A 27,267-nucleotide genomic window follows, 5' to 3' on the forward strand; every position below is an offset into this window, starting at 1 on the left:
CCGCCTGAGGGAATGTCTTACTATTTCTAAGAATTGACTGCAGGGAGTGGACCCTGATTTTCCTTTTTGGAAGATAGGTCCAGTTTTCAGAAAAAAAAAAAAAACAAACAAACACAACAAAAAAACCCCTAAAAAATCCCCAAACAAAACAAAACCAAAACCAAAAAAGGAACAAATCTAGCACTTGAATAGTTGTTCTCCTGCTTACATATCCGTACTCTTGACAGAGCTAACCTAAGTATTTTAAACATGGTGTTTGGATTAGCTATGCAGGTGCTCCTCTGTGAAAATGAACAGTGCATTTTTCTTATACTTTTTACAATTAATTGAACACCTTAAAGGAAAATATGTTTGAAATTTCTATTGTAAACAAGGAGAAAATGAACAATCTGGCTCACATGAAAAGCCATAAACCCAAAATAAAGTCCTCCAAGCTTTGGAGAATTCATCTTCCAGTTCTAGATTCAGCTGAGGCCAAAATTTTATGTCATAAACCCAGCTTTTTTTACATGAGCTCTTCCATTGACTGAGAATCCTGGCTTGAGTTTTGGGAGATCAAATGTTGTGCAGATTGGGCTTTCTGCTAATTTAAACACAACATCTAAAAACTAATTATCCGGATCATCATTAATGATAATAGCTTAGTCTGACCAGAAAATAATTAAGCATTCTGCATTCTCTTGTTGTTTTTAGTCTCTGCAAAAAGTGCCTATCGCGCATACTGACTCAGTGGGGAAGGTGTTAGTTGCTGATTTACCAGCAAATTCTTTTTTCCTTGGTGGAAGGATAATGAAAGAAGCAGAAATCTGACAGCAGGAGCATCATGAAGTGATTTGGCAGACAGCTGTCCAGACAAAAATCTGGAGAGGGAGGGTGAAAGGAGGAGGAAGAAAAGGTATTGAAATACAACAGCAAATTCACAGGAGGAAAAAAAAAAAAAAAGGAAAAAGCAGAAATAATTTGCCTGAAGAGCTCAGTATGGTTTATTTTAAGACTAAGAAACTGCACTGTGGACTTGATGATGTTTACAGCTCTCAGGCAAAAGAGAAGTGCTTGACAGGGTTACATCTGGAAGCACCCAGCACTCCGAGTGCTGTTTGGAAGCGCAGGGAATGGGGATGCTCAGCCTTGCACACACGCCTGCTGAAGTGGTTTGACATTCAGTAGTGGCGCAATTCCAGTTGCTGCTCTGTACAGGTGTACAGGTCTCTGAAATTTGGCAGTCTGGCATGGCATTAAATTTTGTGGCTTCAATGCTTTGAAGTCCTTACATCTTCAGGTTTGAGCCTGCAATGTCTATTATTCTTGACAGGGATTGTCTTTGAAACAGAAGTCATGACTGGCTACCTAAACAAGATGAGCAGAAAGAGTGAATGCCTTAATTAAATCTTTTCTAGATAGCTTGAAATCTGGAGCAAGGCTAGAAAGAAAGACTGAAGGAAGGGCAACTCAATCTATTTCAAGGGAAAGTAACCAACTGAATACTTCTTTTTTATCTGGAAAGTGTCCCATACACATTGAATGATTTGTGAACCTATTTCTTAGTTTTTCTGAAGAACTGTGTAAAAAAAGTCTTACATTTGAACAGCTATTGGCAACTATAGGGAAGCTGGATCAAGTATAGAGTAATATTAGATATGACCATTGTTTCATCATCCCTCATAAATTTTGAAAATTGGGCAGCATACAGATATGCATACAGCTATATTGCCACTTGTCACGTGTACTGAATAAGAAAGTCTCTTGTAAGGACCTCTGATTTCCATCTGACAGCTGCTCCAAACCCAAGCTTTTGCAGTTTGAAGCATTGGTATAAACTGTGTGTATTCAGTGCCTACTGCATCTGATCTGCTGCCTCACAGAGAGTGAGAGTCACCAGAGAGTGGCTTCAAAGGGACAGATTGACAGATGTAGTGCGAGAAGCCCCAGGTTGTTTTAGGAACGTGACATGCCTGCCTCAGTGTTTCTGGGAAGGAAGGAAATACCTGTACCGTTTCCTTGGCTGTAACTACTTTTATGGATGTGTTTTTTAGGCTACTTCATATCCTTTGGACACACTTACATTTAGGGTGATCTGAGAAAGAGACTGACCGCACACGGCTGGACCAAAGGTGCAGCAAGACAACTGCCACCTCTCCACCAGTGGCACAGGGCAAGCATAAGATGTTTCAAAATATTTACTGGCCTTGAGATACTTGCAGCTCTGGAAACTGCTGAGCAGGAGGTGGTATCTATACAGAATTTCCTTATTTTTTCTAATCACTTCCTGAACTCATTTAGATTTTAACATCCACAGCAACCTGCTATTTGCTACTTTCACTTACTGTACCCTTTGTCTGGTTGGAAGAGACAATGAATAATGATTTCCTTAACAATTTGTGTTGCTTGAGGTTTTGTAGCTATAGTTTCTCCTCTTCAGATGTCTCTTTTCCAACCCTGGAACTTGATTTTTGTGCTCCAAGTGATTAGATCCATGTAGCTGGTGAGGGATACATCCCTGCCATGCTACGCGGTCTACAGTGGGACAAAACCACTCCTAGTATGAGGGATGGCTGAGGTTCTGCTCTGCAGAAACTATTCTCCTGTGATATGGGTAACCATTTGCTTAGGTATGTCCTGTTATGAATACACAGAGAAGCCACACACTGCAACACAAAAGGGAATAAAATTTAATTAGTTGAAATGCTTCTTTTGTGCTCATGTATGCTCCCAACCTGACAGGATTTAATGCCTTGACAAGAGCAGAAGTCAGTTCCCCAATGTAATTCTGACTGAAATGAGCACTGGATGAACCCTTGGCCTGTTGATGAAACAGGTAAATGAAGCTTGGACAGCTTTCTGTCCCCGCTGGGGTGTTCTACAGTACAGAAGAACATTTTTCTCCTTTGAAACTCATGTAGTAACTAGGACCTGTACTTAGTCTGGAAATAGCAGTGCAGCACTGTCAAGGCTTGGTGCCTTTGGAAACCTACAGCTGACCATTAGTAAATACTAGATGCACGTTCTCAGCCTACCTGAATCTGGGTTTAAGACACCACTCACTTGTGATTATGAGCGATGTAGACTGGCTTCTGTAATTTAACGCAGACCAATGAGATATATATAGATTTGGCAGCTTAAGTGAAGCTAGGGGGCATTTTTGCTCACGGATAGTGCACACTGACAGTGAGACTCAGGAACTTCTGAGGCTGGACTGCCATTGGTCTTCATATTCATGTAACGGAAAAAAGAAAAAGCCAAAGATTTAAAGTTTTTGCACTGATTTATAAAAAATAGGAAACCAAGATCAAAAGGAATCAATATTACGTCTGTCCCCTTGCAACTGAAACCAAGCATGCAATACAACCCTAACTGGAAGGATATATAGAGCATTTAACCACCTGCAACTTTACACCATTGCAAGCCATTAAATACTCTCCAACACTCTACTGAGAGCCTATTTGGGATCAATATCGTAAAACCAAAAGCTGCAGTTACAAAGTGGCAGAAAGAGGGAGCAAGGTATACTGAGGGCATCTATTTTCTGTGCTGGACCTCTGACAGTGCTGACACTGCACTCTGCCTGGCAACATTTCCTGGCCAAAACTGTCTTAATATGAACTATATATGGAAACAAAAGGAATGACTTCAAATTTAGAATCCATTCAGAAATTGTATTCAGTGCATGGGATACTTGAGACCTCGCTCACTAAAGTCAGCAGAATAATTTTGATTGAATTCAGTGTGCCTAATTAGACACTAAAATCTTGCAATTGTTTGGTCAGGGATAATTTAAGCTTCTGGCTAGTATGCCATCTAGTATGCAGTTTTTACTTTATTTCAGCCTGGAAGTAAAATGAGGATTTCTACTTTCATTTTAAATCTCTGGAGTTAAATGACAAATGTTATGTACACGCAGCACGACAGGCATACATATATTCTGAAATATAGATGGTATAATTTGTTATTGATGTGAAAACAGAGGTCTGAACTTAGAGTTGTAAAAAGTCTCATGAAATCCAAAGTTCAAAATAAATGCTAAGACTTTTGGAAACTTCAGATGCCCTCAGGATACACCATAACTGGAGTAAGTGGAGAGCTGCCAGAGGTTTAAACTACAGAAAAATTTCTAGAGAATGAATCAAACTAATATAAAGTAAGTTAAAATTATATGCTAGATTGACTCCTGGGGTAAAGTGATTAAGCTAAGACCTGCTTTATTGACAAACTTATGCAAGCAGGGGTTCTCTCACAGGAATTGCAGATGAAAGATTCTCACCTGATGGGGTTCCTGTGACTTACCTGTATGGAGACGCTGCTATAGGAGCCACCGATGACTCCTGCAATGAGTAATGGTAAATTCTCTTGAATGGCATATGAGCCATCTGGGCACATATACTCTGTTTCATCCACTTTAGTCAAAGATGCCCTGACGAACTCCAAAGACTGTTCTAAGGCATAAGTATCCCTGGAGCATGTGTCCAAGATATGAACTCCAAGCTTAATTCCTGGCAGCAAGTAATTGTCTCTGTTGATTTCATCAATGGCAAACAGCATGGCCTCCAAGCGCTGGATGCCTCGATCTTCATTGATTCTCCCACATTCTTCTATCCCGGTGCCTTTTTCGTTGATTGGAAATAAGCCACCTAAGACCAGGTCTCCTTCTATCTTAATTTCCTTCCTTACAAAGTTGTGGTCACTTAGGGAAAGGAAAACTCCTTTGGAAAACAAAGCTAGAGCAAGGACTTGGAGTCTGGTGAACATCTTCACTGGTCCTGTTTTAGCAGCTCTGAGAAACATTGGTGGGAGCAAAAGTGCTTTTCAGTCCTTCTGATCCATTTCCAATTTTGAAATGCTCTCCCACAAGCCAGCAAAGAACAAGCCAACAAGTATTTCCACTGGACCTCTAAAGAAAAGATGGAAGGAATTAGAAAAGGCAACAGGAGATGTGAGCTTTTATCGATAAAACACTCCAGCAGTGTTAAGGTATCGTTGGATAACACAGATAGTGAGAAATACCTTTGTCTTGTGTTCTCATAAAGAACCTTATTCCATTTGCTCCATAACTGATGGCAGACTAAGCATCCACTGTGACAGCGATGCACAAAGACCACAGGCATATGAGGTGATATATATGATGCCAACCACTGCTCAACAATGTTTTACATTTTACAAGGACAGAGACCACTTCTGACATCTTTCTCATACCATCCTCTCTTATTCCATCCTCTCTCTCTTCTGGACTTAAAGTCATATGTATCCTCATTCACTGGGTCTCCAGCTACTTCCACCTTTCCCTCAATAATTTTTTGTTTTGTTTTGTTTCTGTTTTTGTCGATTGCACTCTGCTTACTACTCCTTCAGCTATAGCACTATCACAGTGTTACCTCCTTGCTGTTGGTTTTTGCTGAATGCAGCATTTGGCTTTCAGATCCAAAGTCTCTTGCTGAAGTTTACTCGCCGTGCCTTCCTAGTGCCTGCTCACCTGGTGCAAGAAACGAGAGGATGGGAGAAACCCCTAGGGGATTTACTTCTATTTTTGGGCTGTGACAAATGTTTGAAATACAGGAGAAGCCCTGTTTTGCCCATTGGGAACTGAAGGATGTGTGTGTAATAGAACATCAATCGAGTCCATGTCACACCATTCAACTGCTAACATGCTCCCTGGGATGGTTTTGACTCAGGTCAACTAATGCTCTTCTAAACAGTATCTGGGCATGGTTCATGGATGAGCAGAGACCAGAGACCATTCCCAATAAAGAGTTTCAATGTGGTCACAGTGTTTTGGCCATTTCATGTTGGTTGGCATCACCAGCAGAAAGTTGTCCATGGTCCGTGTGATTATTAGCACTGTAATTCTGCAAGGCGCTTTCGTAAGTGACCCACCAAAGGTAGTTATGGAGAAGGCCAGGAAATTGAACCTAGCTCTCCATCAAATGTCTTTATCACAAAACTACCCTTCCTTAAGCCATAAAAGATTATCTTACAAGCAAATTAAGGTAAAACAAAACAAAAAGAGAGAGAGAGAGAGAGAGACATGAAAGATAAAAAGACAAGACATGACAAGGAAGAGTCTCACACTTGCTGCTTGCTTAGGACATGAAAATACTTATGGCTGAACTTGCTCTCTTTAATATTAATCACAGTTCAGTGCTCAGATCAAGGGGAGAACAGAGCAGTGATGTATGTAGTTAGCACAGGATATTATTTTACTCTCACTAAGGTCAAGACAGTTTGCCAATGACATTAACAGGAGAAAAATCAAGCCCTAAAATAAAGATAATGTTGTAATAATTTTGTAACTAAATATGCATAGACAAAGTCTACTTATGCTACATAGAGGCAGGATTTGTCCATAGACTCCTTGTCAATATATCTTCAAATATGATGAAGTAGCTGCCTTGATCTCCAAATCCTCAGATAAATCAAGTATGGTAATTTTTAAATAGATCACTTTAACAATTTATTTCTGTGCTTACCTTTTCCTTAACAGAGTATATGTTGTTATTAGAGTTGCAGGGTTATTTATAATTTAGAAATACTTAACACAAAGAAATTGGAATAAGCAAAAATTAAGATTTAACACTGAATGATGGATGAGCACACTTATTGCAAGGCAGTTGTTTATCCTGGTACAATTTCAATGTTGCTATACCAAATTGTGTGAAAGCATAGCTTTTTATTCATGTTTAGTCCAACATTGTTCTCTCATAAATCAGTAATGTGTCAGACACACCGTTAAAGGTCCTTCTCTGCAATCCTACTAATGTGTGTAGTCTGAGCTGTGGGCTGTCTCAGCAGAATTTTCCATTCAGAAGTGATATGTCAATGGAAAAACAAGCTTCATCGTCCCTCAGTGATCTATAAGTAAGCTACTTTGGTGATCACCTCTGGTTTATTAACCAGGTCTAGAAAATATATCTTCTGGTAATTTTAGGAAGATTAATAAAGTAACTGTATTCAGCAGTACTTTCTGTGTCAGACTTTGTACTATAATTTATCAAATATTGTTCAAGTGTACACAGTGATATAAAATGGTGATGCTATCTCATTGCAAATAATGATCAGACAAAAAGGTGGAATTTGTCACATAAAGAGTTGTGTGGTTAATAATTCAGTAGGACAGACTTCCATTGTTCTTGTCACTAATCCACCATTTGGATAAAAACCAGGATTTTTTTAAATGCCATATCCATTTTATTTACTTCTGTAGCTTGTATTACTGCTGTATCTCAGCAAATATTCTTATACTTATCCTTACAACACTGGCAAAATATTTATTTTCCCTGTTTTACACTCCTGAACAAAGAGGCACAGAAAGATGAAATGAGATTCTTAGAAGAGTCTAAGTTCAGATTTTTATTTGCTCAGCACTCATAATCACTATCAAACTTTGAAAAGGTGTCTGCTTCCCCTTAGGAATTAAATAACATGCTTTCAACTGTGCCCTGCACCTCCTTGTACCCGTGGAGGCACTGACTCTGAAATACTTCCTAAGCAAGCTGATCTCTCTTACAAGCCTGCTCCTAAATGACTTACCTAAGGTCATCAGCACAGCCAAGAGTCAAACTTTAATCTTTTCCAGTGCTCCTCTGATATCTTAACAACAAACCTCTTTTGATTCCCATTGCTCCTTCTGGCTTTTATGTGAGTCTTTTATAAGGTCATATTAAAATCAGCCTGTTTTTAACAGCCCTTTGACACTACCAAGAACAACTAACTTTGCAAAAGAATACGCTGGTAATGAGGGTCCTCTATAAGGTTTTCTAAAACCTGTCTGGGACATGCCTAGAGCTATAATGGATTTACCCTAAACAGTAAGCAGGTTGTTCTCATCCCCCTGACTCCTTCTTAGGAGCTGGTTGCTGCAAAGGGTGTCACCATCCACCTTGCATCACGTCCGTGTCTCAGGGCTCTATGTGTCTCTGATACATCAGCAATAAATCCCAGAAAGGTACCGAAAAATCTTTTTGAGTTTGTACGTAAAAATGATATATGTAAAATTAATGATACTATGTAGAGAACAGCTTTTCCCTGCAAAGAGTGCAAAGGATTTCTATATTTTACCACTTAAGCTTGTTACAGTGGCCCTGATGAGGGAAACCAAAATCAGTCATGCAATGGAGGAGGATCAGTCTCAGCAGAAGTCAAGGAGTGATAAGGGAAGGAGAAGATTTGGAAGAGGCATGACCATTTCTCTGTTTCTTCCTTGCGGCTTCATGTTGAGAGCACCAATCTTAGGGTGTCCGGAATTAAGAATGGAGGATACGGTGGGAAACCCACCTGGGTTGGAGAACACAGATAACTCAGCCCCATGATTCTGCTCTATCTGAGGACACACTGCTTGGTAAGGGGTACTCATGGGTGAGGGACACCTGCCCACAACAGTCACCTTAGCCTCGCCACTTGGCAATTCCTGTGAAGCTCTGAGCTTTTCACCGGAGACTTTGAAACTATAGGGAAACGCCACACATGCAGAGTCCTGCTTTTCAGGAAAACACAATTATCCTATCTTACGAGTTCAAATCCTTTGTTTATAAATGGGAGATAGTTACCAAGAACAGAGGTTTGGGTATCAAATGTGCTTCTCTCCTTTTGCAGACTCAGCAGCCTCTGTGCTGCTGCCCATAGAGCACATTGCATGTTGCAGGGTCCTGCCAAAGAACATGGGTGCTGTGCACAGGTCATGAGCGGAGGTATTAATGCAGAGGCTGGTTTGTCAGGGGAGGTTTTCCCTTTGGGTTCTGAGGGACGGATGCTTCCAGGAGCAACATCTTCTCAGTGGTGGGACTCCTAAAGGGAGTTGCAACGCAGATTTGAGTGGCTGGTGAGCATTGTCACTATGGTGACACTGAACAGATGGCTTGATGTGAAGAAGGGACGTTATTTTAAAACAACTCACAAAGATGGACTAACAACTCAGTTTTTCTCCTGTTCTCTCTGTGCACCACCCACATGCTTTCTTTGCAGCTTGCATAACTCACAACTATAAATACAAACATTTTGTACCTATTCCAGGCTGATACAGCCCATACTCTTCCCATTAACCATGGTGAAGTGAGCAGCCCAGAGTTGAGATTTGACGTTTCCTACCAAAAGTGATTTCACTATACTGACCACGTAAATTTAGGTTTGCAGTACCCTCTTCTAGTACTAAAAGCATGTTTCTGGGACTTTTCAAAAATAAGTACCTGTTGATCAAACTGCAGTTCTCTCATTTTTCATTTGTATTTAATGCTTTAAGTCCAGCTACAGGTGGGGTTAAATTTTTCTAGGTGCTTTGTTAATATTAAAAGTATGCACACTACAGCCCTGTAGGCTTTGAATCCCTGGTGGAAATAGATAGAGCCTAGGCATAGAAGTGATCCAAATATTAAAATGAAAAATAACCGGAAATAGGCAGAAGGTGAAAGGTTTCCATGTCTGGATTGGGAGGTTTCTGTCAGCGCTTCCCTGTGTGAACTTCATCCAGAAGCACTTGGGTTATGGAACGCCTTCACTTGCCAAACCATAGCCCCTTCTCTTCCCACCAGGAAAGGTCCACAGGGAAGAGCTACATCTGCTCTTGGGGGACACTGTCAGCACTTCCCACAGTAAAAGCAACTCACTTGAGTTAAATGGCAGCTATGCTGCTCTTGTTGAAAATAGCCTTGCCTCTTGGTCTCAATAATCTGCTTTGGTGGACTATTTCTGTGCCTGTAAAAAGTTGATTGCACAAATCCAGTATTTCCTGGTGCAAGTTTGCCTGTTTACTAAGGACATGCATATTCTTGTTTCTGTGAAAGCAACTAGAATGAGAAAGAGGATGTCTGGGTTTTCAACGGTCAATATGCCATTGATGTAATCTCCAAAAATAAATCTGTCTTTCATGGCTTTCTTCCAGGGCTATATTCACATGACAGCTCTGGTCTTCTTCAGGCTTTCTGTTTTCAGTTCACAGAGTAACTCCACCTGTGCTATCAATTCAGGGGTGAATTCCTATTAGGCTAAGTGTCTTCAGTCTATTTTTCTAGGTGTTAAACTCCAAAAAGAAGTGCAGTTAAGTCTTTCATTTGGGTGGATGACTTGTATGTTGAGTTTGATTGTTCATACATCAATGACAATTTTGCTGACACCTTCCACCATATCAGCATCAATGGTTGGCATTGACAGTCTATCCAACCATTGTAGACTTTCCAATTTTCCCCTTAAAAGGATGGAATGGGAAACTTTATTGAGAGCTGAGGCACCCCACATCTCCTAGCTATTTTTCAACTCCATTAACTAGCAAATGGGACGATTTACATGACTGGGATAAAATTCTGGAGGGTTTTTGCCTCATCCCTACCAGGTGCTATATCCTAAATTACTCCACATTTGTTGCCTCTGTGATGAATTTTGCAGGGCTCATCTGTTTACCCAGCTTCCTGAGAGAGGGTGCAATGAGAGCTGACGTGGGTGCTGGAGAAGATTATGCATAGCTTTGTTGTGGGTGGCTCCCTCTTGGTATTCATTGATTTTTACTGCGTTATTCAGGACTATAATGTGATACTGTGGTGCCTGAAGCCATATGTCAACTTGATGTCATCTACCACCCTTAGCAAACTTCCTTTGGAGGAGACGTGTTCTCAGTGGAAGGTCACAAGGGAGGTTCCCCACACCTGTGCTACATTACAACATGGAAGTTAATAGTTCCATCAATACTTCTGTCTCCAAGGACACCTCATCAGAGCTGTATCTTTCCCTGAGCCCTTGCTGTGCCCTACAAATCTTATCCTGGGGAAGCACATCTCTAAAACAATTCCAATTTTGGCTCAAAATTCCGGCACATCTTTCAAGACTGACACAACAAGTTAAATGACATGATTTCTTTCTCCCAGAGATCATGGGTAACTTGCACAGCAGCATTGCTTATCCAACACATTTGGCACACTTATATGTGCTCTGCCAGAACTTGACCTTAACGCCTGATGAGAACTGCACTGAAAGATAAGGTGTCTCACCTTATCAGAAAAAAGTGATGGACAAGCTTGAGTCCCCTTACCAATTATAATTAGAGATGCTGTCACCTCTGGAATAGGCATATTTGTAAAGGAACCCAAGCTTTACAGTGACAGATATGTGCCAGGTACACGAATTGCTCACATTCTGATTTTGGCTGGCTGAAATCTGATAGCTTAAATCAAGAAGTTAAAAAAAAAAAAGACAAGAAACAGGAAAAAGTTACAGAAAATGTGGTGAGGTAAACAAGTACATTTTTTTCCGTGGAAATGGAGAGATTTCCTTCATGAAATGATTTTCAGGCACTGGCACATAAATTTGCTGAAAACGAATCAAAGCGCTTTCAATTTCAATTCCTGGCTATTGTATCTCAGAATTTTTTTTTTTTTTTTTAATTTCCTTGGGAAAAATGTCAAGAATGGCTTTACAGCTAGGTGATTTTGTGGCCTTAATTTCAACTCAGAAATTCATACACGAAAAACATTAATTCATACAATTACCATTGCCAGCAGCATGAGAGTACAAACATAGTTCATCCCGGGCCTAGCATATTGTAGAATAGTTTGAAAAGCCCTAAAAATTTAAAGACAATTTCAATATAAAGAATGACATATGAAGCAAGAGATAATATGTAGGTGTAGAAGGAGACCATTCCTCTTAATATAAAGACTTACGTTCTGTTACTTCAGAATGAGAAGAACAAAACTCAGAGTACTGCATTACTGTTTGTACTGTGTTAGCATCAACAAATGATGCTTTATGTTTTCTACAGTGTCAACATACAACAGATGCCTAGTCCTTTCCTCAGAGATCTATGATATATTCATCCTGTTTCGAAAACAGAATTTAAAATATTAATCACACAGGAAAACAGATGTCTCTGACGTGATACTCTTGAATTTTCTAGATGTTAAAGGACTCTGTAGGTTAGACCAAGAGCTATTAATTTAGCCCAGTGAGGAATAGGGCGCCCCTGGAGATTACTGGACATTAATGTGGCGTGAAAATATGGCTCTCTACTACTCCTTAAATTAAAAGAGTACATTTGGCACTGGGTGAGTCCTTCTATAGTGAGTTTGGTCTCAGGAGAGGGAGCTGCAATGAGCAGACCACCAGAGCTGGAGACCTGGGTCAGGCCATGCAGACTCCTAACTCGTTAGACTTTCTTCCGTACTTTGACAATAAGTATATTCAAGTGTATTGAGAAGTCCAGCCATGAGCCTGAGGCTTTGCACCATCTGGACAATTTGTGGTGTAATGATCTTGATGTAATGCAGGGTTAGACCTTTGAAAATCCCACCATCTTCCCTTCTGTCTTTTTTGGATTGAGCTGAACCCTACTGCTTTTTATCCATCTGCTTATTTCTTCCAGGCATTGGCGGCAGCTGAAAGCACACCAGCAGAGACAGCAACGAACAGACAAGTGCTGTCTGCTTATTGATTGTGTGTTAGCCGACTTTAGTCTCAGCCTCCCTGTGTGGTCCCAGAAAGCCATGGAAAAGGAAAAGTGGGAGTATAAAGACTTTGAGGACAAAGGAGCAGCTGCCTTCTGTGACCTGCGGATGTCACAGCAATTATTCCTGCCAGGTGGTGCAGGCACGCCATCGCCATGCTAAGGTCAGCAATGTCAAAGGCTGTTTGAGTGAGGTAATGGCATAAACGTAGACTTGTCCTGCCTGAAGTGAACTGTGGCATTTTCAGCACCACATCCTGGCATGAAACTTTTAGCTCAGAGAAGCTTTAACACTTGTGCTTAATGCAAGTGAAGCTGTAAGTGAAGTTAACATCCAACTAAGCATAGCCCCCACGACGAGTATCTGTGCATTTAGTCTTTGGACAAGTATTTAACCTTTCCCTCTTACTTGATTCTTGAGCATCTATTGTTTTCTGCCCTCACAGAACTAATTTCTGTCTTGTGCTCATAATCACTTTTCAGCACTATGTAACATCTGCAGGGTTTTTCTTGGGCCCAGATCTCTCGGTGAGCTTCTGTCCATGTTCCAGTGGAGATGCTCCGCCTCGTGCATTTTTGGCTCCTGCTGAATGGCATCTGTGCGAGCTGCCAGATTTCATGCCCACCGCGCCTCTGCCAAGACATTTCCCTCACGTTGCGGCAACAGGACCAAAATATGGCTGAGCCACTGCATCTGTGGAGGGCACAGAGTCCTTTCTCATTATTGCTTCTGTTGAGACACAGCCTGGCTGCCAGCACGGCCAGCCTTGGGATCATACAGGCCTTGCAAAGCAGCTGATTGTGCACCCTTTCTCTTCTCCGTCTGTGCGTGGGATGACTTCTGCTGTCATCTAGTCTCTTCTAATGGGACATAATCTTGACCTGGAGCCCTACATAGTGGCATTAATATCTGGCTCAGTGCCTTCCACATCACTGATCATGATGGGAGAAACTTTCCTGAAATAGTAAAGGTGACAGCCAACAGTGGGCAAAGGCGCCTCCATGAATCCCTGTTGTCCCCCCATTACTTAAGTCAAGTAAAAGCCTTAGTTGACGATCCCACCCCTGCCTGATCTGAGCTGTAACTCCCAGCTCATCACAGCAGCATAAAACACTCAGCTGGGAATTTTCCACGTGAAGATGTATCCTATCGTTTGTCAAACGAGGAAATGTTTATCCCTCTGACACATGCCCTGGAAGTGCTTGAGAGCAAGAGCTCTTGCCTTGCCCACGGCTGTTCAGTGCTGAACTCTGTCTCATCACCACTGACCATTTACTGATGCGACTCAATCTGCCCAACTTACATGCATAACATACGTCACCTTTATAGGCACCTTTGACCTTTCCCAGGAGAGTCTCCTGACCATTCTGGCTTAAGAAAGACATAAGGTGTCTCTGGAGACCTTCAAAGGCACAACATACTTTCTAATTAAAACTTAGACACTTGCTGTAGGCAGACTAATTCAGCCAGTATCTACAATATGAGATCAAGGTAGGTGCCTAATTACACGAACAGGGTCTCACCTACCGGTCACATGTGTTTTTATGTTCTTGATAACACCACAAAGCAGTAGAAGGATCAAGACAAGGAAAGATGGTTCAGGAAATAATTATTTAGCAGTGTAGCAGTGGATTGTATCTTTTACCTGCTGAGGTGCTTTTTCTTTTTTTTTTTTTTTAAATATAAAAAGATAAAAAATTTAACAACAGCAGCCTCTCTCGAAAGGATCCTTCATTTCCCCCCCACCAGAGCCCAGACTGGTAACTCTTCCATCACATGAATGTTACCTCCAGGCTACAGCATTCAGCAGAGTGTGAAATCACAATTAACGGAGCAAGTGTTTTTTAAGTGAGCAGAGACGGCTGCAAATTACATCCTCCTATTAGCTGATTTTAGAACAACTCTATTGAACAGCTTCATGATTACTGGGCTGTGGCATGTATTAAAAAAACATTAATAAAACATAATTGATTGTGAATTGTGCTTACTGCCTTTATAGTTTTAATCACAAATGTCACAGAAGTTTACTGAAAACAAAAGCTGCCCTCAGCTATCTACAGGAACTGGATTGTTCTAAAAATTATACTGAACTTGATTTGCAGCCTTTTTAAATCAGCAAACTACAGAAACCTATAAGTTTTTGCTGACTTAGAGATCCTCTTTGCGTTTTTTTCTTTCCAGTCAGCAAAGAAAGGTGCGAGACTGCCTTGCATCTGCCAGAAAGTACCACTGGGAGCTTGATGGAAACAATATCCTGCATCTCCCAGACGTGCCATTCTTTTGGCTTGCCCTTAGAAATAGGTAATATCACAGACAAGAGACGGGATCTGACAGTTACTATTTCCTGAGAATCAAGCCATACTTAGAAAATACTCACATGTAGTTCTCTCTTTTGGGCCTAAAATTATTTTCAAACCTTAAATTGCGTATTCTTAAAGGAAGCCAGTAATGTTTAATTCTGATCCATGACCCCATCTGGGCTCACAGACAGACAAAGTGTGCCACGGTAAGTTTATGGCTACATATTTCAAACTTGGATGCCCTGCTGTGAATTTATGGACTTCAAAAAGGCCATTTACAATCAGTCCAATTCGGGACTTTGACAGAATTCTGGTCCCAGCCAGTGATGCAAACTGCCTGCTCTTCTGCATCAGTTAGTGCTCTGGGGACCTAAACTCACTCTCAGGCTGGAAATTCCCAAAACACTTAATTTCAGGCACTGCCTGCATTTACCGATTAAGGCGACACCTAATTTCACTTATTAGCAAAGTTTAGTCAGAGGAAGATTAAACTCTGCCAAAGTCCCCAGGGAAATAGTCTCAGGTATGTGGGCAGGATCTTGTCCTAACTGTAGGTATTTAAGCTCATACCATTTTCTCACCTCACACAGTGGTATCATAAAGCAAGGAATAAAGCCAAGGAGTTCTGACTCTGTCTTGCTGTGACCACCAGAAATATCAGTGTTAGATGTGCAGAAAAATCTTAGAAGAGGACCTGAAATGAGGTAATACAATACTGCTTTATTTATTGACTTTTTGAGAGCCTGTGCCCTGGCAAATAAACCAGTATGTACACTGTGAGTAGATTGCTGAAAAGTGTTTTCCATTAAAGAGCTAGCAGTAAGAGTTATTTGTAAGAAAAATAAACCTGTGAAAGCCGCTTTTTCCTGTTTCTGCAAAGATATATCCCACAAAGGCAGTAACAAACATGCCTCATCCTGACCAAGGGAGTGTCTTCTACTGGTGTGAAACCACATATAAGTCACAGAATCATAGAATCTTTTAGGCTGGAAAAGACCTTTAAGGTAACCGAGTCTGGCCATTAACCTAGTTTTACCAAGTCCACTACTAAACCATGTCTCCAAGCACCACATCCACATCTTTTAAACACCTCCTGGGATGGTGACTCCATCACTTCCCCGGGCAGCCTGTTCCAGAGCTTGACAACACTTTCCATGAAGAAATTTTCCCTAATATCCAATCTAAATCTCCCATGGCACAACTTGAGGCTTTTTCCTCTCATCCTATCACTTGTTACTTGGGAGAAGAGACCAATCCCTCCTTGCTACAACCTCCTTTCAGGTAGTTGTAGAAAGTGGGCTGTCACCGCTCAGGCTTTTTCATATTTTGGACTCAGGTCTTTGTAGGGGAAGGTGCATCCTGGAACAAACACCTCCAGCCTGCAGCAAGCTGCTTGTTTTTCCACATCTGTCCACCCCTCAGATCTGGTGTAAGCTGTTTGTTTGGCTCCTTTCATGCAGCTCCACAGCAGCATACATACACGCATATATATATATATTTTTATGTGAACAGTCAGAACGTCACATCCCCAACACGCTCACTGCCTTCTCTTGCTCTAAATGGCTATCGCTATGGCAACAACAGATTAACTCAAAATTTAGAGAGGCACTTAGCACAAATTATGAAAGAAGAGGTGCAACAGCGTTCTGCATAAAGCCACAGTTTGATGGCCCGCCGTGGCTGCCATCACCGATTGCCCCAGGACACCCCAGGCACCTTGCCACCTGTGGCCTGGCACCTTTTGCTCAGCATAGTGCTGGAAACAGCTTTCTCTAATGCTGGCTTTGGCTTTATTCTTCTCTGTGCTGACAGTAAATGGCATTTCAGCCATCTCATCAGCCACAGAACTGAATTCACTGAATCCACTCGGCTTGATCCTCAACACCTCTGCCAGAATTCTTCATGGTCTGATAGCACGAGGGGGGAATTCCATGCTGATGAAGGCAAGGAAAGACACAGGACCTATTGAAAGTCTTTTGAACAGTACTAGTGTTCTGCACCAGTGTTCCTGGTGGCCGATGAAGGACCCAGCTGAGTTGTAAGACAAAGAACACCACATGTCTGTGACACTTCTCCTTGTGAGGAGCTGCTCAGTGGTGCCAAACCTCAGACATGATGATAGAGCAGAGGAAGGACCAACATGAATAATCTCAACAATTCCTAGTGAATTTAGGAGATTCACTTCTTTCTAAACCTGTGCAAACTTTGTCCTCTGTTCTTACATATGACCATATCTTATAGAAGGCAAGATGAAAGGGTATCTATTAGTTCTTTACTTTTTAGATGAAGCACACTAATTGGTAAACACTGTTCAAAGAGACACATTTTGACCACTAAGCTCCTTCTTCATAAAAAGTCCTTGGAAAATACTTTCTCAAACTCCAGTCAGATGACTAATGCGCAAGGATTTCAAACCTACCAGGACCTGAAACAGACTGGAAGACTGGGAAGTTACGGACAGAAAAAAAGGCTCCATTTGCAGCTGGGCAGCCCAGGAGTGGATTTATTCTTGGAAAAGTGGAAGTTATTTATGTTTTGGATCCTGTTAATGGTAAGAGAAGATGCAGTCTGAGGATGAATAGAGTAAACCTGCTTCTAAAAGGAAATCACAAAATCAGTTTCCTTTACAGTGGATGGATGGAGATAGGAACCTCCAAATGGCAATTCCTGGTCTTGATGGGATGAAATACTCTGTACAGGTGCTGTCTCCACTGTGGAAAGCAGGAGCTTAGGGTGAAAACAACCCTAACTTCACTGCCTCAGTCAGAAGCCTAAAGCTAAGCAGGATGAATCTAACTCCTAACTGTGCTCTTTTCATCCCTTACTGGAGCCAGACAGAGAATTTTGGTCAATGAAGATTTAAATCTGTTTTGCGTGACTGTTTGTATATAGGTTTATTGTTTCTTGGAAGGTACAGTCCACATTAGGGATGTATTCCTCTTTCACTCCAGGAGGAGTTAGAATTGATTTATTTTGGGAGGACCAGGGCTGAATATTCTTTCTGTGTGGCCTGTGTGCCTTGTAACAAGAAGCTTTCTTGTTATTACAATTCTCATCGCAATTCAACATTAATACTTGTATCCTAAATTTCACTGAGGCCAGCACGAATGAATAATAATCCCATTAAAGAATTCAGGAACCAGCCAAGAGTCACTACTTGTATTTGTTAACAAAACTGAACTAGAGGTGAGGATTTCATTGCTTTGCTTGCACTTTCTGGCTTTGATCAGGGAGAAAATCAATGTCTGCCAACATTTCTACTTACCACAGGAACGCCAGCAGAACTGTCCACGTGGCAGTGAGTGTACAATGAATGTTATTCTGTGATAATTGCCCCAAATTCTCCTGTCAAGCAGTGATTGAAAAATGTGAGCTGAGAAACCACAAGACCAGGTGTGTGTGAAAAATTAGGTTAGGAATCTCACATAGCAGATTGTGATCCAGGCTTCATTCCCCTCGAGGGCATATTCTTCTAGATCCACAGCTTGTTTCACGGGGCGGGAACGTGATGGAAAAGAGTGATCTCTGCAGATCTTCTGTTCTCCGCATCGTACAGATGTGTGGGGAGCGAATGGGTGGACAAAGGTTTGGGCTGTGGTGTTACCCCCTGTGCCAGCCCCATGGCCCCAAGAGGAGAAGGACCCTACATTGCAGGTGGTGACCTGCAGAGGTGTCTTTGAGCCAGGAGAGAAATCAGAAGCAAACGGCAGCCTGGAAGCGGCTCTGCTCCAGCAGTAGCTCAGCAGGTCAGGCCATTGCTGAGCCTGGGGACAAATTCTGGGCTTTTCAGTGATAGTGCCAGGGCAGGACAGAATTGTGGAAGGAGAACAACCCCATAAAAGTGAAGGAATTCTGAGGGGAAATTTTTGAATTTGTTTTCTAGAGCAGAATGGTAATTTTGACAAAATCCTGAGCCTTTGAGCTGCATGGTGGTTTGCAGGGAAAAAGAACTGCAGTTCACAGAGATTTTGAAAATGACTTATGCTCTTTTAGGACTGCCACACTCTCTTCAGGGCTCAGGCTCAGCTCCCTGGCTGTGGAGGGTGCTGGCACACTTTTTCTCAGGAAAGCAAAATCAGTGTGGCCAAAATCCTTTGCCTTTTCCTATTACACACAAGAATGAAATCATACCTGCAAAATGGGGTAGTCCTGTGAAAGCAGGTGACAATACTTTGTAAATGGTAGATCTTATGGCCTCTCTCCAATATAAAATGAGGACAATACTTGAGCAATAGCTTATATTTGCTTTATCACAGGCTGCATGTTTCCAGTACATCCTAGTGGGTTGCAGAACAGATGTCTTCATCTGCAGTGTGAAGGTATCTCATGCAGGAGCAACAGGAGCCAGAGATGGTCAGTCATTCTGATATAGGGATCAGGGTTTACTGAATTCAAAGGCAAACTTCCAACGATTTCACTCAAACCCAGGCTATTCCTAGATGACACTTGAGTCCCAGCTTTTGTGTTTTCTTTCTAATGTTGTATAGACAGGGCATTTTATTTTTTCCAAGGTAGATACCTTTTCTGACAGTTCCCAGCTGATGTAAGACAGGTTACAACAGTGACATAGCCTGTCCAGGCTGTCTCTTTTCCTGTGGTTTTCTCCAGAGAGGATTCTCCTGTGTCTGCTATTATGGCTGAGTTCACTCTTCAGCCTTTTTCTTTCAGCAGGGTTTTAATCTTATTCTTCATTGCTTTACTCAGCCACCTTCCTTTTCTCAAAAGGAAACTCTAACAACTTAATATCTTTGCAGTCTGTATTTGGTACAATTTTGTTGAAACTGGCTAGCATTCAAACTTCATAGGAATTGACATTTAATGTAATTGCATAAGCACTATTTCCTTAGGAAATGCACCTTCAAAAGACCAGATCAAGCTATTAGAACTCCTCTATTCTTGCGATGTCCCAAGCTCTAATGTTTAAACCTCTTCTATTGTTATGTACGCCAATAGCACAATTTTACTTTTGGAATTAGTCAGTTATAGGATGTGAGTCATCTAATATATTTTAGTCATTGGAGTAAGATGAAATAAATTGCACCCAACCATATCTATTTCTCTCCATGGAGAGAGAAGAGGACCTGTGGAGATGGACAATGGAGTTTTCTGCATCAAGTGAACTCTTTAGACTCTCATTTAGTCAATTTGATCAATGTAGCCAAAAGAGGTTGGCAAGCAATTCATTTCACCAAACTGAGGTGTCTATTTTAGGCTGACTCACACCCTACACTCTATTAACTATATTGATGAAGTCCACATTAAGTCAGTTAGGTCACATGCAGACATCTATAACCAAGGTTTCTAGGTAAGAGGGATGCCCCTTCATGCACTATTAGCTTTTTGATATAGCTAAAGACCAGTCCCTCTGTCACATTACTTATATGCTGTCAGACTCCTGTGTGCCCTAGTACCAAAAAGCCCCTCTCTGTGGGTAGGAGCAATACTATATTAAATGGGAAGAACTCACATTTTGCAAATCTATTGTCTCTATGGATATGTTTCAGTTTCATTCTGGAATCATTGATTTGCCAACTTTGAGCTGTTTTCTTCATCAAGCCCAGAGGATAAGATATTTTTCACAGTGCATCTTTCTCTCTTCTATGCCTAATGCTAGCTTATTCTCCTTAAAATCTTATGTAAAGCTTTTACGAGAGAATACATCTGTGATATGCTCTTCGGCATTTTTTTTTGGAAAAATATGAATAAACCAGAATAAACTGAAAGATTGTCAGTGTCTTTTGCAGATTATCTGTGTTCCAACTGTACTCACAGGAAAATACAAAGTCGGTTAAAACCCACCAAGTGTAATAAATGTGGGTTTTGATTCTGTCAGCATGGCTAAAGATGAAGAAGGCTAATGGCAAATCCATAATACAGTAATACAGATCAAATGATCTACCAATCTATAAGCTTAATTCATGACAGATAAATGCTCTTATTATCTTTACAGCATGCCCCAGTTAGTCCAGCATGATCTCAGTGAGTTAACTTAGTACTCTGTAGTTAGGATGCCTGCATGTAGGAAGTTGGCTTTTTACAATAGGATTGCAAATGCTAAAAGCTCCATTTCTTCAGTCTACGAACTGTTCCCTTCCCCGGTCACTGTTCAGCTCAGTCCCTCAGCAGCTCTCAGACATATCTCACTCCTTGTTCACAGTTTCCTCTTCTTGTGTTCCTCTTCCAAGACTTCCCCCAATTCATACTGGCAGCCTCTTTCTTCCGAGTCATTTGTACACTCCAAGACACTTTGGATGCCCTTAGCATTTCAGTGGCATGTGATTTATTTTTTTCTTTCATTCTACCTGTCCATGTCGACAATGGAGAAGAGACTCTTCCGATGATCAGCCCCACTGTGGCTGGCTGCTGAGAGCAGCAACTGCAGTAAGATCCCGGCTTTGCCTCTGTGCTCTTGTCGTTCGTTGCATGGATAAGCTGGTCCCAAGCAGACACAATGAAGCAATGCAACCTCCTTATCTATCGTGTGCAATTATTCTGGATGGTACTAGAAGTGCTGAGAGGCTCAAGTGTTTTCAGCAAGGACAGACTCTTTAAAGGTTTCAGCTACTGGTCTCTTAAGAAGGTTTTCCTGAATATGTGTAAGTGGTGATTATGTTGAAGGGCTGGTAACAGCTCAGCTTTGGGATATCCTCAGAGATTTAGCAAAAGTCCTGACCAAATGACTCTTGTGCTCCCTCTCAGTGTTCTGCTCCAAAGCACAAGCAACTGTGTTTGCTTTTTAAAGAAAAGCTTGTTAGAATCTTGTTTTTTTTGTTTTTTTTTTTTTTTTTTTAATGGCAAAGCAGCAGTCCTTCCATCTCTATTTCTACCTCTCACACAATTCCTTGCTGGATCTTTCTGACCCCCAATCCACTCTCAGCTCACCTTAAACCAAACCTCAAACAGACCACACCATACAATACGGATGAACTAGGGCTGGAGAAAGCCACGTGGTGGTAAATGTTGGACAAATTTAGCAACAAGCACCACTGGAAGAGTCTTTTACACTGAGAGAAAATGCATAGATTTTTCAAGCTGAATTCAAGAATTTGGGTCAGTTGCTGAATCAGCATTCATTAGAGTCAACATGAGACATTTGATGGGCTCCAGTGTTTCATTGAGTCAGGAGCATTGTAAACTTGAACTATGAGTTCTCCTGTAACAACAGACTGTTTTGAGCTAGGACTGTAACTGTGGGGAATAAAACACTGTGCAATGCAATGACCAAATTAAGTACCGGTGAAAGAGACTCCATTTGTGTAATCATAGTCATCTCATTGATGGATCTGGCCCACTGTTAACATTAAAACCTTTTTGTTCTCTTGTTCCAGCCATTCAGAGTTATTCATTCATCCTGAATGAATATTTTGTACTTAAACTGAATCTTAGAGCCTTATTTAGAACCACTTAAGATCTTAAATATGATTATAATGTGGGAAGGCATAGAAATGAAATACAAAGATCCATAATTTTTCAAGCGGAAAAATTAAATTCCTACCTCCTTCCCTCTCTTATTTGATAGATCTAGTACAAAGTATATTGAATTTGAGTAGGTGTAGTAAGGAAGTCAGAGAGCTTTAATATGTATCTGCATGTGATGTAGAGCTGGGTCTTGTCCTCAGGTATATGGACACACCTGGGTTCAGTTTCTGGGGCAGCAATTCACTTGACACATATGCAAGTGAACTCATCAATTTTGCCAGATGCATGGTTGTGCCCCTGAGTGACTGCTGCAAGTGTGGGTAGGTGCTCATTGTAAACATATTGCATAAAGGAACAAACAGATCTGCAAAATGAGCATATGGACCTCATGAACATGACTATTAGAGGTCCATATAAGTACATTAACTGATTATTTTCATTTCTGTTAGAAGGTGCAGACTTTCTCTATTGATACTTAAAGGTGAACAGGACTAACTTATGAATTTGTTATTGCATCTCAGGAGCCACAGAGAAGAAATGGAAAACTTATCAGCTAGCCAGCATGGAGGCTCAAAGCTTTGACACTTTCAGCTCTTTAAGCCTGCTGTTTCAGAAAACCCATTTTCAACTCCCAAACTGGCTGCTCAAATCAATGCATTGATACTTGGTTGGAAGGAATACAGTTCCAGACAGGGTAAGCAATTTATATAATTTACATCAGCCTAAGAATAGCAATGAGCATACACATGTATGCATTCATGTGGGCTTTCTGGCTGCTTTCGACATTCAGAAACAATTGCAGTAGAGCCTTAGCTGTGGTTCAGTGCATACCATGAGTCTAAAGCAGTGGCATGATCTTCACTCAGGGACTGTAAGTAACCCGGATAGCTCAGCAAGGCAGCAGTGGAATAGACCTGCAACACGCATCTCTTTTTCCTTTGGTTACTTCTCTGTTTTGAACACCTGACCATTATATTGAGAAATATTTTTTTTCCATGGAGTTGTGAACAGATCTCTCCTTTTCACTAGCTGAACTGATAAGCAAGAATGTTTTGTACTTTTTCACTACACAAAAACCCCTTTATGACTGGGGATAAGTTACATCCCTGTATTCTACCAATGAGAAGCTGTGCAGAAAACAAAGTATGGCATGAATCAACGGCAGAAGAAGCAAAGATCACTTCTTTCCTAGTGTCAGGATATAACTCTCAGAGATCATCAGTATCTAAGAACAATGAAGAGAACAAGAAACTAGAAACGGTGGGATATGACCTTCAGTACAGCCCAGTCCACATACAAGAATAAGTGGTTCCTGTTATACGACTGATATGGCCACAGAAAGCAGATACCCTTTAGGGCAACAAAATTCTTTTTCAGGTCTTCGTTATCCAAAGCTTATTTGTTTCTCCTCAAAAACACTAATTGAATTCCCACTTCTCTCTACAAATACTGCCTCATTTAATTTATGGCCACAGCACTAACCATTTACAAAGCTGTTTGTCCAGAAAGGTGAGGAATTTTGATGGGGAAGTTACTGCACAACCAGTAGCAGAACTAAGAGAAAAGAACTGTACATTAGATTAGAACCACTCAAAGCTCCCTGAGTATTATTTTTTGTTTGTTTATGAGAATGAGAAAATAATGGAATTTTCTATAAAAGTATCCTTCAGCACTTTTTGACTTTATGACAATCTCTAATTTAGAGAGTGATTTCTCCAAATCTCTTAGGAAAACTCATGTACACCCCATATTTCCTACAATCAACTCATTAAAACCCATGAGAATTTTTTTATTGGCTTTGGGCTCACAATATAGTATACAAAATCCCCTTCCATTTGTTGGAAGGGTTCCAGTCTAGTAAGTAAAACAGTGCATTGAAACTTGGTTCCAGTCTCATCGCTGTCTTTGGCTCACGTCTTTGTGTCTATATAAAATAGGGATAATATTACTTTCTGACCTTGTGGTTGTGTCCTAAGAACTAATGCTTGTAATGTGCTATACACTCCTCCAGGAATGGTAGTCTAGTCAGTGGGTACACTCTGTTCTTCTTCGCATGGAGGTAAATTAGGTATGGCTCTGGTGGCAGCAGAAATTTGTCCTGCTGGATAGCAGCATGAATCCCATCTTCTCCAGGGTTCAGCCAGTTTTCATTCAGCTGTTGACATGCCTCAGATCTAAATTCAAATGTTGCGAAGGATCCTGCAAGAAAAGGGTTTTTTTCTAGGTTGTGAGGGGACCCAGAGGTTCTCCAGGTAGGTTGAGCAAGAACTAAGAATGCACACTCTGGTAAAACAGGAGATACTTTCCTGCCCTCTCTGCATGGATTGGTGGAAGAATGGTTAAATAACGCATGTGGGGTCATCTCTGTTGCAGAGAAAAGTCGTAAATTAACCATTTTTCCTTGGGTGTCTCTCCTTTCTGGGCTCATGCAGGCTCCTTCAGAGGATTTTGAGAGCACCTGGATCTGGATTCTGTTCCAAAGTGCTTTCTGAAGAGCCTTTCAAATGACCGTAGGGGAGCGTAGCATGGCCAGCTGAAATATGAGGATGTCAATAACCTTTATTGAACTGAGTCTGAATTACCCTGGTATAGAGCCACTGGTGTAGACAGGCAGCATGTAGGCAGGGGTGCTTGGCAGGCTGGCACTGCTTCCTGAAGCCAGCCTTCATCTTGCAGCTGTAAGCAGGATGCTGCTGGGAAGTCCTGCTCACTGTACTGAAAACAGCCAGCCTATAGCTCGGGGTGCAGCCCACAATTTGCTGCAAGATCCAGACACCGAGGAAGCCCCCTTCCCAAGCAACCCTTAGTCTGTGACCCTGTATCATGACAAGCATCAACTAAAACCGCAGCACACACCATTCTGGCAAGCATGAGTTATTATTGATATTAATTATTCATATATTTCCATTTTATTTAATAATCGACTAGCAACTACATTCACGTTACTGTCCCCTTACTCCAGCACTTACACACACTCAAAGGGCATACTATAAATACATTTAATACTTCCACAAGTGCAAATGTTTTTGTTTGTTTTCTGATGTTTACTTGCTTGACTGGAGCGTTCCACTTGAGCCTCACAGCCTAGTTAGTTACAACAGATTGTGAAGTGGGATTTATGCCTGGGTAAAGATAGTTTGCTTGCTTTACAACACCAAGATAAATGCTGATCTGAAGCACCGTCATGAGGTCAATCAGGTCTAAGATTTTAAATGTCGAAAGATTTACAATTCCATTTTGACAGCCCCTCCGCTCTTCCTCCCCTTTCCCGCAGCAATAAGACTCATTTAAAGCTTTAAAATATGGGAAGCAGAAAAGGAGTAATTAATTTTACTTACACAACAGCATTCACACTTGTAAGATTTTGACAGCTTCACTAAACCCAAAGGAATTCAGATAGCTGGAGCAAATGAATGCGTACCAATACTCGTATTGAAAAGAGGTAGCTTTCAGGGCTGAACACATATTTTCTTCCTTCAGGAATCTGACAGTGATAAGAGTATGTAGGATGTTTTATTACCGCATTCATGTGATGCTACTTAATGGTTTTTTTTTAATCTCCTGTTCGGCATATTCTCTTTGTGTTTCTGAAATCAATAGTACTGCAGCAAGTCATCAGATTGTTTCAATATTTCTTAGTATGCTCTGCCCCCACCACAATACTTAGTACCTATTGTTTTCAGAAAGGCAAATAGTCTCCTTAAATGTTATATTTGCTACTCAGAAAGTTCAGTTGTTGACGGTGTCTTTTTGGGAACAAGAAATCCAATTGCAGAAAGCTAAACATATATGCATGGAACTGAATGCTTTTGGAAACAAATACTGTAGGATTTTTTTTTTTTTTATCGCTGTCAAGATTTTGGATGGAAAATGGAAAACTTGCAATGAATTCATAATGGACCATCGCATTTCCATCTGAGACAGAAAGAACGTGCTTACTTCTTCAGAAGGGAAGATAGATGAAGGCAGGCAAGCTGCAGAATAAAACAAGAATTAAGTGGTAGCCGCTTGCTGATCATTGTTCTGCTATCTGTCCATTATCTGTCTGGCTGTAGGTAGTAAATACCACATGAATTTAAATAAAACCCATTACTCACACTCACTTACAGACGTGTCGATGAGTTGCTTGACAGATCTTACACAGGAAACTCGGATGTAATTGAGCCCGTGGCTGTGTGGATTCTCCTCCAGCAAAATCCTCTACCTGTGCAGGAATATTTTAAGACCTCACTAAATTTGAAATAGTGACAGAGTGTTAGGGCTTTTCGCTTATTTGCTTTTTGTATCATTGTTTGTTCTCTACAATAACAGATGGTGAAATCTCTCCTGAGTAAGCCAAATGCCAGCGCTTTTTCTTACAGGATGTCACGCAAAAGCACTAACAGCTCGGCTCCTATTAGTATGAGAAGCTGATGGGCCTGCTCCAGAGCCTTTTAAAGTTCCTGGGTGTCTTTGGATCAGCTCCTTGACACATCTGAATGAGGCAGGCAATTTGCTTTAAACACTTCCGTATTATTCCCAGAGATTCTGTTAGGCGTGCTCTTAAACAAGTTAATAATCTCTCTTTAAACAACACTTTCTTTTTATAATACGCAGCCTCCCTTATACATGAGTGTAAGGTCAGGGCAGTTTGCAGGTAGATTTAAAGCACTCTTTTGCTCTTCCTTCTTGAATGAGGAACTGCTTGTTCCTGAGATGGCCACTGCTGGTGGTTTGCTGTCAGCAAACACTTGTAGTGTTACAATCAACAGAGATTAGGTGGGTGACAACTGCCTTGACCAAGTTTGTGTTTTCTTTGTTCTTTCCCTGTGTCTCTTGCTGCATCTTGAAGGAACATGGCTCGATGGCTATAAAGGGATATTTAGAGCTATTTCATGCTCCTAGAGCTGTCCCAATTGACTCTTTTCTCTCATTATTATTAATTTATGAGCTGATGACCAGGAAATCTCAACTGAATTCATGATTCTATGTCAAGTGTGACTGTAGGCATAGTTCTCCATCCCTATAAGTCCCATATTCACCCCTGGTGACATGAGAAAAGTTAGAGTCCTTTCGTCACACTGATGGGCTGTGAGAGTAAGTTGGAGTATACTTATGAAGTCCATAAATTCAGATTTTTTAATGTTTATGTCTAC

At 41.1% G+C, this 27,267-nt stretch overlaps 1 protein-coding gene across 1 annotated transcript in view; it reads right to left on the bottom strand.

Moving 5' to 3' along the window:
• The window catches only part of GRM3 (glutamate metabotropic receptor 3), a 105,259-nt gene that overhangs the window by 39,525 nt on the left and 38,467 nt on the right, over window positions 1-27,267 (bottom strand). Inside the window, 2 exon segments of the mRNA XM_065634378.1 lie at window positions 4,282-4,785; window positions 4,787-4,885. Of these exon segments, the coding sequence (XP_065490450.1) occupies window positions 4,282-4,785; window positions 4,787-4,885 (603 nt within the window).

This window comes from Caloenas nicobarica, chromosome 1 (genome assembly GCF_036013445.1).
Source record: "Caloenas nicobarica isolate bCalNic1 chromosome 1, bCalNic1.hap1, whole genome shotgun sequence".
In the NCBI taxonomy this organism is placed as follows: Eukaryota; Metazoa; Chordata; class Aves; order Columbiformes; family Columbidae; genus Caloenas; species Caloenas nicobarica.